This window comes from Chinchilla lanigera, unplaced genomic scaffold (genome assembly GCF_000276665.1).
Source record: "Chinchilla lanigera isolate Chin_1 unplaced genomic scaffold, ChiLan1.0 scaffold00002, whole genome shotgun sequence".
Classification (NCBI taxonomy): Eukaryota; Metazoa; Chordata; class Mammalia; order Rodentia; family Chinchillidae; genus Chinchilla; species Chinchilla lanigera.
In genome coordinates, this window is record NW_004955403.1 from 18,931,797 (window position 1) to 18,944,298 (window position 12,502).

A 12,502-nucleotide genomic window follows, 5' to 3' on the forward strand; every position below is an offset into this window, starting at 1 on the left:
GTTTTCTGGCATTAGAATGTTGATATCCCAAGTTACACTGCAATGCAGCTTCCTGTATTTATACCTGTGCTTACTAGGTGAGACATCATAATCTTAGCAGCTAAAACTCAAGAATGCCTGAATTGTACTATAGCTCAAACTGATGTCTCGTAGGAGCTGCGAGTTACAAAAATAGATGAAACAAACAGACATGATGAGATATATAGGTCAACCTGCTTGTAAAAATAGCCTTGACAGAGTTACGTAGGTGGGTATTTTTATAAAAGTTCTGAAACCAAGAGAGGAAGTAAGATAAGTTTACTGAGCCATAATATTTATTCATCTTAGAAAAATAAATCCTAGCTTGTCAATTTATTGGACTGTATCAAATAGATGACAGCTGCTAACTATCAATAAGTTTTCATGATTTGTGAAAATGGAAAATAGTTAATATTCTTAGAACATAAAGTGTAGTTACTAAGTAATAAGAAATAGATGAATGGCCAGTATAAAATAAGCAGAAGACATAATGAGGGATAAAGGCAAAAACTAGAGATAAAAGCAAGTCATGAAGTGTTCAATATCACTAGTATTCAAATAAATGTAAGCTAAGGCAAAAATAAGTATTGATTTGATCTGTCAGACAAGATTTAAAAAGTGGTAATTCTCAATGTTATATGTGTAGCGGTAAATGAGTACTCTGATTACTGGGAGTGTGAATTGGTACATGATTTGTCAGTAGCTATTAAGATTTTTATGCACATATTACTTCATCCTTGAAATTTTGCTTCTCTGAACCTATCCAGCACAAGTACTGTGTAGGTGTATAAAGTTATGCATGTAAGAAAGTTCACAGCAGCGGTATTTGTAATAGGAAAAAATTGGTAAAACAATACAAATGTCTATTAATGGTTACATTCATCTCTTAGTGTGTTGTGCAGAGATTAAAATGAAGGAGTAGATCTCTAGGTGATGCATAAAGATTCCCAAGATGTATTCACAAGTGAAAAAGAAGTAGGAACTAACTCACGGTGTGAGCCTACTGATGTTTACAAAAATCCAAAACCAGGTATTGTAGGTATGTAGTTCATTAAAAAGTCCCAATAAATACCTTCTGAGTGCGAGCAGGGTCACTCCTGGGCAGGGATATGGGTCATGGGACAGGAAATGAAGGTAGAACTATAGTTACTGTTTGCACTTCTATACTTATGTTTTATAAAAAATTAAATTTTATGTATCATTGGTGGTTATTTACAAAGTACATGTCAGTGAAATAATTCATAAATGACATAGAATATTGCCTACCATAGAGAAGTGCTATATAAATGTGTGTTGAATAAAATAAGTAAGTCCCAATAATAGGGCTATCTCCTAAGGATACAATCATGAGATATGTGCAGATTTAACTGTAAGGATATTTAACTCCAGGATTTTTAATATAGAGTTGGAAACAACCTAAATGTCTAACAGTATATGATTGAGTAAGTGAACTGTATTAATTTATACATGTGGAATATTTATGGTAATTTTGAACAGATTTATTGAGGTATATTTTACATATCAAATAAATTTACCTATTGCAAGTGGATGACTCAATTGACTTTAGTAATTTTATGAGTAGTAGAATCATCACCATAAATCAGCTTTAGAACATTCCTCCAAGAAGATCCCTATGCCCACTTACAATTAATCCTTCTATCACCACTAGTCTAAGTAACTGCTAATCTACTTTCTCTATGAATTTTCTTTTTCTGAACCATGCAGTGGGATATTTTGTAACCATAGAAATTGATTATTAATAAGTGAGAACTGGTTATAACAGGTAGAAAAAAATCTGATAAAATATTATTTATAGAATTAACCTATTTGATGGGCTGGGGATATAGCAGTGGCACAAGTGCCTGCCTGGCAAGGTCCTGAGTTTGATTCCTGGTACCAAAAACAAAACAAAGCAAAACAAAAAAATCCAAAGAATTAACCTATTTGGCCAAGAGATGAGGGGAGGAAGGGGGGCATATAAAAAGAACTAAGATGTGTTATGAGCAATGTACTAATTCTCCATGATGAATGTAATCATTATGTACTGAAAACATGTACTAGCAACCATAAAATTTTTAAAATTTAAAAGAATAAAATAGGGGAAGAAAAGGATTAGCCTACTTGGGTTTATGTGAAAGGAAAAAGAGAAGAAAATCTTGAATGCTATATTCCAAAATTTTAAGAATTCTTATGCCTAGATAGTAAAAATATGGGCACCTTTTTTCTTTTGAAATTTTACTACTATAAAAAAAATACAAATTATCCTAGATAGGCCATGGCTCCTGCAATGGATTCATTAGGATTTTCCTGTCAAAGGACTATCTGCAAATAAGAGTGATAGTAGAACTGCCTGCACATATAAGATTATTTCTCTAGAGTTGTGGAGATGGGACCAAATAGGAATTGGGTGTGATGACCCTGGACTGCATGATTCAGGTGGTCAGTAGACCAGAACCTCTAAAATATCTGAGAGAGAAGGTGTTGATGCTACCAGCCTGCTTGCCAGGAATTAGGCTCAGCTTTTCTGCCCTTGGATAAGTACAGCCCCCTGGAGATATTTCAGCCAACACTAGCTTGTAGGAGAGAGGTGAGAATACTGGAAGGGTGCTCATGCCAGTCACCCACGGGTCCCAGCTTTAACACCAAGCACAGAAGCAGAAACACCTAGTACCCCTCTCTGCAGGGAAAACCAAGGACTGATGAGGGTGTCTCAGCAGGAGGAACAGAATCAGTAAAGCTGCATGCTTTTGAGTGCCTTCTCCCCTGACTTTGGGCGAGAGAGGAGCCCATGTTGGGGTTCCTTTTTCTTGGGGACTCCTCTCCATGTCTCTCCCCCTTGTTGACCTCTACTCTGTTGTCTTGACCTTGCTTTGGCTTCTAAAATCAAAGCTTCTCCCTTCGCCATTATTTGCCATCCTGTTTTGCCTTGTGTTTTGTAAATTAGACTCACCACCTTATTGTTTAAAGTGTTCTTTTAGTGGAAACTTTTAAATAGTATGTATTCGGACCATCTATTCCACGTCATTTTTTAAAGCAAAGTCTGTGTCTCTGTGTATCTTTTGGAGGCTGATTTCTCTGAAGAGCATCACTGGTAGAAAAAGTGTTCCATTAGCCCAGAATATATATTTTGATGTGAACTAATAAGATTCATTTATTATTGTAATTCTTGAAATAAAAGCCCCAGCTCTTGTCATTTCTGAATCTGCATAGAAGAAAAACTGAAGTGGTGAAACCATACCTCTGGAAGCAGGGATTTCCTCTGAAATCTTTAGAAAGCTCATCTTTTTACTGTTTTTAAATACTCTTCCTCTCTGAAAGTGTTTTATTACTTAAAAATAATGTGACTGCTTTCAAATTGTAATATGTTATTTTCCAAATTACTGTATTTGAAGAGTTTATTTAGCGTTTGAATTGCAACTCTCTTAAACATCCCCAGTTCCAAATCAGTGGCCAGGAATTGGCAAAGCTTTGCCTCACAGCTCACCCGTAAAAGCAGAGAGAACTCTGAAAGCGCAGTTTTCAGTGTCTGCAGAAAGGAAAGAGGTGCCTCTCACTGGTGGGAAAAGCTTCTCTGACCTCTTCATTTTGCTGGAAGTGGTGTGGCTCTTTAGACTGTTTTGCCCTCCAGGAGTGAGGTCCTTAATAAAGGGCATCGCCCCTGGGAATCAGCAGTGTAGAACTCCAATGATGCATAATTGGACCAGACCAGATCCTAGGACTTTAATAGCCTTTCTCTGTGGTTTGCAAGTTTAAAAAGGCTGGTTACCCACTGTCTTTCTCTGTACATTGACAGAAGGCCCAGTGCTCAGATTTTATGTTTATTAATAATACTTTTATGAGTTTCCAGGGCTAAAGTGACTTTTTTACACTGTTTAATGATTTGCAGTCTAACTTCCTGAGTGGGATGTTGTAAAGATTAATTAGCCAGTGTTCACAAAGTGCTTTCATGCTGAAAAGTGCTGCACAAGGGTGCATAGACTCATTAGTTTCTCAGCCATTAAGGCTTTTTAGATGTTTTGACATTCAGAAACTAGACGGCTAAGGCCAAATTAGGGTTGTGTTTTTTTTTTTTTTTTTTTTTTTTTTTTTTTTTTTTGGAAAGGAGGGACTTTGCAAAGGGCAGAGTAAAGCAGTGTATTATTTTAGTTTTGATTTTTTTATAAAACACATCTGTTACTCCCAAACTGAAAAAAAAGAAATATTTTGTTGTTCTGTTACCACAGTTTCATTTTTTTCTTGCTCTCTTTTTAAAAAGATATATTTACCTATCTCTTACAGTTTTATTTAGAAACTCTACAGATCATATTCTCACATGGGTATCCTTAGTAGATTTGAGTGTGGTCTAGGGTGCTGAATTGTGATGCCGGTGAATGACAGAGGGTAGGGTACGCGCTTGCATAAAGATTCTTGCTCAGTATGCAGTGAATCATCAAAGTTAATATCGTTTCCATCCACAGTGACTATTAGTCAGTGTGCAGATGCTCCTTGCCTGATGATGGGGTTACATCCCAATAAATCCATCCTATGCTGAAAATATCCTAAATCATGAACGCATGTAAGGTACTTACCCTACAGTCATCCTAGCCCAACAACACAATTCATGGCGGAGCATAGGCTGGTTACTCCTTGCCATCCCTTGATTCACCAGGAGCTTCTGTTTTCTGCTGCTGCCCAGCATCACAAAAGAATTTTGTACCAAATACTGCTATCCTGAGAAAAGATAAAAATTCGAAATTCTACGTATAGTTTCTACTGAGTGCTTATAGCTGTTGGGTCATCAAATAATTGAAAACCTTTAAGTTGAACCATTTTAAGTCAGAAGAGTGTCTTTATATGTTCAAGTTTTATATTATTCAATTAAGTCTTTTTTGTGTGTGTGTCTTTTTGAGACAGGATCTCCCTATGCAGTTCAGGCTGCCCTTGAACTCACTTTTTAGCCTTTGGTGGCCTCGAACTCGCAATGATCCTCCAGGCTCACCGTCTTGGGTGCGGGGATTACAGGCCTGCGCTGCCACACCTGGCCTTTAATGAAGTCTTTGATAGAGGCAGGAGAAGTACACAAGAGGCTACTAAATACATAGAGAGGACCTCAAAAGAAACTAGAAACAAAGACAGACAACCCATGAGGAATTAGACTGACAGCTAACTTTTCATTAGTAACAACTGTCTGATAGAGGAATGGGATCTTCTAAGCCCTGAGAGAAAATAACGGTAAATGTAGACTATTATAACCAACTAAATTATACTTGATTGATCATAAGGTAAACATGTGCTAATACCAAACAAAAACTAAGCATTTACCACCACCATCATTGACAGATACTCTAAATAATTATTTTCAAAGAAGAAAGAAATCTGTATCAGAAGGAAAGAATCTAGAAGAAATGAAGATTGAGAACACCGTGGGTGGGTCGAAAGAAACGTTAACTAGTAATAATAAAAATGTCCAACTTGCAGTTATAAAACAAGATAGAACTAAAAAAAGTAACAGGTAAGTAGTATTAACGTATTGGGAGGCAGCTCAAGATGTTCAGTTTATATTTTATCAAGCTATATATTAAATTTCTAGGTTAATCATGAAAATAAAGGAAATAATGTGGTAGGGGGAAAATGGAATGAGAAAATAAAATCAAGAGCAATTGCCTCAGTAAAAAAAGGAAGTAAAAGAAATTTAACATAGTTTCAGTAATTGTTCCTGGGACTCTTTTATCTTATAGTTACAGACACTAAGTGGCTATGTTGTGGAGTTCATAACACATACTTTCAGGGCAAACAAACAAAAACAATTGTCTTAATGAATGGATGCTTATAATTTCAGATAAATTGTTCCGGAGTTGCATCACACACAGATTATACAATGAATTGTTTTACAGAAGAAGAACATAAACTTTAGGAAACCCAAATATTTTATAGTGGACAATAAGCCTTCCTGACTCTGTCCCAGAGTGAGATAGTATCTTTACTATATTGTATAGTAAATAATTCTTTCCTTTACTCTGGAAGGAGATGTTTCTGTCTTCCAAAGTTTTTCACTATACATCTTTCCGGCTGACTTAACTAGAGGTGATTATTTTGTAAAAAAAAAAAAAATTTAAAATTGATTTTCAAAGTAGGTCTCATGTAACACAGACGCTGATGCAAAGATGCATCTGAGATGTTCAAATTATTCATGGAAATATAAGTGCAAATAAAATCAATTTTTAAATGAATATGCTTTATTTTGTATCATTGAAAATGTTTGTAACCAAAATGATCATATAATAAATTTTAAAATGGGTGTTATACTTTTGACAGATATAGTTGGAGGTGATGGGAAGGGAAAATAATTCTAAGTGATGCAGATAGTAAAGATATAGTGAAGTCTACGTTACCTTGCAGGACTAACCAGGGAGACTCCCCCAGTTTTGTGAAATGTAGACTAGGGGAGACAACCAGGGCAAATCTTTGAAGGTCTTTAACTCCAGATTGAAACTTGAGCATTGACCTTTATTTTCTGTGCAACTACTGAAGGAAATGAAATTGGTTAGTAATCATCTTGTGGATATAATTAATACTAGTGGTAAGCGGAAGACTAGAAATGGTGTCATGTAATTTATTGTACAAGCTATATTGTTATCCCAGTGTTTGACAGAAGAAGCCAGCCAGACAGCCTTTGTTAAATTGAGCTGATCTGTAATGTTGCAAGTACAATGAGTAGGATGATACTTTGCTTTTATTTGGATGCTACTGGGGAAGCATTACTTTGATAAATTAGAGTACACAAAGCAAGACAGCGTGAATCTCTTTTGCCATTCAAAATGTCATGTAAAATGCTTCCTGAACTGGTTTAAATCAGCAGAATTTTTTTTGTCTTTTTTTCTCACAGAATAAGAATTGGAATTACATTGAAGCGTTTGTTACACTTATATGAGAATATTTCAAGAAAGTGACATTGGTTAGCTATTTAAAATGGAGGGAGATTATGGAGTGGCTTTTCCTAAGGTGGTGACGGTACCATTCGTCTGCCAGGACTGAAATGAAAGAACTCTGGGAGACAGAAAAGGCAGATTGAAGAACTAATGCTACCAAGCTGACTTTCCTGGGAAGACACTGTACTGTCCACACAAAAAATATTCATACTTTTTGGAAAAGTTATTTGCAAATTCAAATTCTTAGATTAAAAACTAGGCTTGCCAGGAACAAAATTAGATGAGGATGAAGAATTTTGCCCTTAACTGTCCCCAAGCTCTTGGGGACACTGAATTGCTCCCTAAGACTGGGCTCCTACACAGCGCACAAAGCGCAGTGTGGTTCCCGGCCCTGAAGGACTTCCTACCTACGGCTGGAGCCACACCACAGGACGTGTGCTATTTTTCTCCCTTCCACAAGGGTAATCTGATCCCCTTGCTACCTGCTGACCGCCCCTCCTAAAATCAGCTTCTTTTCTGCCTCAATATTCTTCTCTGGCCTCCATTATCACACTCTGATGCCTACTGGTGTGGTCCCTCTTCTGTTTAAGATCGGCTTTAAACAAGCTGCTTGGCAGGTCACCCCCTGAGGACTTCTTATCTCTACAAACCAGGCAATGTCTGCTGTACCAGAATTTTCTGTTCTGAGTCTCTTATTGTTGCTTCTACAGTGAGAGTCTATTTGTAGTCCCAGCAGCCTCTTCTCCTGTAGTTAACTGGGCCATCACACTAATGATAGGAAAGATTTATATTACTCTGAGAGGCATGTAAATGTAGAGATGAGGAAGGTAAATTCTAGGGTCAGGCTACAAGGACTCAGAAGTCCATGTTGACCTCACATTACCTTAGCAATCTTGTTAAGAACTATGAAAAGTCTAAGATTTTACTACACTTGGTAATTGGCAAGTTAGTCTGTTGCAGTTTCATGGATATCGGCAGAAGACATGAGATTCCTGGGTCAGTGACGGAGGACAGTTTATTACTCACAATAATACTATTAGCCAAAGTATCAGTATTTGTGCTGACTCCCTGACCCTGATAACAGCACACACAATGGGTTGCATTTCATGAGTGACATCTTACATGCAAGGATCCCCCAAATTTTACAGTAGACCATGATTCTTCCTTACATGTGCCTGGAGAGAGACATTACTTTTATTATATTGGATGGTAAACAGTGTTGCTCTTTGCTCTGGAAGGACATAATATCTCTGCCTTGCAAGGCGATGTTGCTACCTTTCAAGTCTATTCACTGTACAAACACCCATGAAAGGGGTGCTTGTTTTTGCAGTGCTTCTGTTTGCAAGATATACAGATACATGTGATGTATGAAGAATTATCTTCCAATAATATATGTAGGTTCTCAAAGCCTCAGTTTTATCATTTCACAAATGGAATTAGTGGTATAACGTACATAATGGAGAGAACGAAATGGATATAGTACATGTAAACTTCTTTATAGCATGTCTGATGCCTAGAACCATCCTTGTCACATTGATAGCAGGGTGTTGTTAGTGTTATCACTGTTACAAGTGATCAATTCTTGAATAAGATGCAAGCATGTTTATTGCATTCTTTATTTCTTCTAACAAATAGAATAGTACCTCTCATTAATATTTCTAAGTATTTAGATCACAAAATATTAGACTTAAAAAAGACCACAAACTTAGCATTTACAGATAAGGAAATAAGTTCAAAGAAGTTACCTGACTTACTGAACTGCACACAGAAAAGCCGTAAAAAGGACAAAAGCCATCTGATTTAAAATTCTGATTCTTTTCGATGACACATGATGTGCGGTATACTGCTCAGTCTGTACTGTATTACCAAATAACTGAAGCAAGCCTGTAGTACATTAGAAAACGTTTCATATGTTAATTTGGTCACAGTTTTCTTCTTACGTGCTTGATTTATAAACCGCTTTAGACCTAGGGCTGGATGCTTCTGTGGTGTTGAGGAACCAAAGGCATTCTATCTGCCATGAGCCTAAAGCCAGCATGCTCCCCACGCTATCTCTTGCCTCAGTACAGAGTTAAAATAACTAACCCATGTTTCATTCTGGCTAAAGGTGGAGAAATTCTAGAGGAATATATTGCTGGTGTATGTCAAGAGCTTCAAGCTGGCTTGCAAAAACTTACTCAGGTATAGTATAGCCAGGAATATCAAGAAAGGAGAAAGAGGAGTAAAAGAAATAACATCCGGTTTCAGAAGGCAACATGTTTTTCCAGAATTCTGGAAAGATCTGTAGCAATGAATTCATTGAATGTCGTACCTCTTCTTAGTACTAATCCATTATTTCTCTTTCCTCTTTGAGAGTGAGCCACAGCATTAGCTTCTGTGGGACTCTGAAATCCTTTCAGGGACATTAGGTAAGAAATGAACATGCCTAGATAACCAAAGCAAGATTTTAATAGGAATGAAATGATAGGAGTGTGAATTGCCCTTCACCTTTATTTGCCTGAAGTCTTCTACGAAGTCACTTACCACTCCAGATGATTCTGTCCTGGGTGTTTCACACACACTCATGTGTGGGACCTGTGAGGCCCATCCCTCCACCCCTCATCCTCAGGGAGCAGTGCCCTAGCCTCTGTGGGACAGAGGCAAAACTGCTTGGTGTCGCCACCACTCTGTGTCTCTTCACAAGATGAGTGTTGTGTGTGTGAAAGTGTGTGTATGTGCCCGTGTGTGTGACGGAGAGGTAGAGAGACAGAAAAAAAGACAGAGACGAAGACAGAGATAGATGGAGATATTGTGATACAAACCATGCTGTTTTCCTTCGCTTTAAGAACTCCTAAAAAAAATGTCACTTGCTTCGTCTACATTGTGAAACATTGAGGGAAAGAGTGCTTTTCTTTTCTACCTGGAGTTTCAGTTTGGGAGTTTTAAATCTTGTTTCTTCTACATTGTGAAGTTTAGGAATAGCTCCTTTAATTTTCACTTGGAGTGTTCTTTATGCCTGGAATCAGTGACTCTAGAGATGAATTTCAGCGACAGTGCCAGGTATTCCAGAAAATCCCTAGACCTGGATCCCCTGTGAGGAGCGTCAGGCCTGACACAGTTGATTATTTCTTCTGAAAGAAGGACTTCTGTCTTAGTGACGCCCCAGGCGTTCCTCAAATAATCTTGTGCAGGTCCATCTTGCATTGATGTCCAGTTATATGTACCCAGAACTGGACAAACCAGGACGTCTTTTGAGGAAGCTACTAGGCCCTCTGGCCCTAGGTCCCCACCAGACATGCCTCAGGCTGGTAGGCAGTAATAGGTGAGGTGAAGCAAGCTCCCTGCTACAGATAAAAAAATAAGAGATAAGGTAAAAAGAGTGTTCAGACAATTGACTTATACCCTGCTTGCCTCCAAGTGTGAATGAGGTCACATTCCTTAAACTCTAGATATATCCCTGTTCATTCATTTACTCTTATTTCTTACCAAAGTGGGAATACTTTAGACATGGTTCTTGTATGACACCTATCCTAATCTGCTGCTTCACTTTATGCCTTTACTTTAAGCCTAATACCTCAGTAAATGTTAGATTTATACCATCTTATAATTTAAAAATATCCCCTCTGAAGTTAAGATACTAGTATGAAGAACTCTTAATCCCTATGTTGAAATGCAAGTATTCCAATCAGATATTTTCAGGAAATAGGATTTCAATCAGTGATGGATATTTTATTTTAATGTTTTTAATGCTGTCTCTGCCTCAGGTCATGCAGATGTACCTTCCATTTTGTGGAATCGCCATATCTAACGCGCAGCTTTTTGCGGCCTCAAGGAAAGAATATGAACGAAGCAGGGTGAGTAGAAAGAAATTTTGCTGTTGATCTTCAGCGTTCTTGTTTCTGTGAGTCAGTATGTCTTTTTTTTTTTTTTTTTTTTGGTACCGGGAATCAAACTCTGGACCCTACGCTTGGCAGGCAGGCGCTTGTGCCGCTGAGCTATATCCCCAGCCCCAGTATGTCTCTTAAAAACAGCAAGTGGTCTATGGATAGACCAGGAATCTTTTTGTGCATGTAATTTTGCAAGACTATGGCTGAAGATACCGTTTAACCAGTAAGTTCAAATGGAAATGGCCGCAAATTCTCTGCTGTGGTTTGAGGAAAAGTATCCTAGGCTATTTTAAAGAGGAAATTAATTTCATATCTGTATAGTAAGACAGTATGCTTACTTGAAGCTTTGAAACAATAACATAATTTGGTGATATTTTTATAATTTAATTCCTGTTAAAGGCAAAATAAGTTACAGACATGATTTCACCCTGCCTCCCAGATTTTGTTTTTGAATTGAAGGGTTTTCTGGAAGAACATCACAAGCTGCTTGTGATAATTGTGAGAACATGACTCTATAGAATTATACAGAAACATGCTCAGAGGGAGTGATCTCATATACCTCCGGGATTTAGAGAACAAAACAGTAAAAAAAAGCAGAGGCTATTGCTCAGAAAATACTAAATTATCAAATGGATTAAACTGTATTGGACTCACTCTACCATTTACATACAGGAAGATTATGATTACAACTTAGTAATATATTTAGCAAGATGAAAAAGGCTTGAAATCCAGCCTTTTTGTTAAAGTCTTTCCATGGTCACTTAGTGTTTTTCCTCGTATACACTGTCACTTTTCTGTTGTATAGGCCTGCCACACTGCTTTATATTATTTATCAGTAGTCCTCCTCTCCAACTGCATTATAAACTCTTTAAGAGAAACTTCATTTATTATCAGTCTTTGCATCCTTGTGTAAAGCACAATTCATTTACTTACTTAACAAATATTTATTAGTAGTTCTTTTTAGACCCTGTCTATCCAAACTGTCTGTTCTCATGGAACTTATATTCTTGTGGGAAAGATAGATAATAAATTATAATATAGTGTCAGCTAGTGGTGGAGTAAGTTAGTGGTAGAGACTGATGCGGAAGGGAGGATGGGGAGGTGTTTCCTTTAGAAGACAATTAAGAAGGGTCTACATGGAGGTGGAGCAGAGACTGAAATGAAAAATACACATAGGAGCAAAGACACTCAAAACTCTGCATCCAGACAGTGGAATTATCAGGTTCATAGGCTCTGAGTCATTGTGTTTAGAGAGTAGAGAGAAAGGGGGAGAATGAATAAAAAAGAAAAAGAAAAAAGAAGAGAAAGGAAAAGAAATGAAAAGAGAAGAGAAGGAAAGAAAATGTGGATAGGGAGGTGATCCAGGGGCCACATGGTAAAAGGTCCTGTGGGTATGTCAAGAATTTTGTCTCTTATTCTGATTGTGATGGAAAGCCATTCAATAAGTCTAATTCATCTTTAAAGGGGATAACCCTGGCTTCCCAGGAGAAAATAATGGGCTGGGGAGGAGGACAGCAGATTGAAAGCAGAGAGAGAAGTTAGAAGATTACCTTGAAGTCAAGAGATAATATAGCTGGCACCATGATAGTGAGAAGGAAGATTTCCCTCAAGTTAACTGTGAAATCCGCATGGTTTGCTAGTGTGGGAAATGAGCAAAAAAAAAAAAAAAAAAAAATTGGCTTGTGCATTTGGCAAATAATCAGTTGGACA

The 12,502-nt window shown here is 37.4% G+C and overlaps 1 protein-coding gene across 1 annotated transcript in view; it reads left to right on the forward strand.

Annotated features, from left to right (window-relative positions):
* The window catches only part of Pde11a (phosphodiesterase 11A), a 375,824-nt gene that overhangs the window by 127,008 nt on the left and 236,314 nt on the right, over positions 1–12,502 (forward strand). The window contains exon 3 of the mRNA XM_005373398.2: positions 10,670–10,759. Coding sequence (XP_005373455.1) covers positions 10,670–10,759 — 90 coding nt within the window. The remainder of the gene's footprint in view (positions 1–10,669; positions 10,760–12,502) is intronic.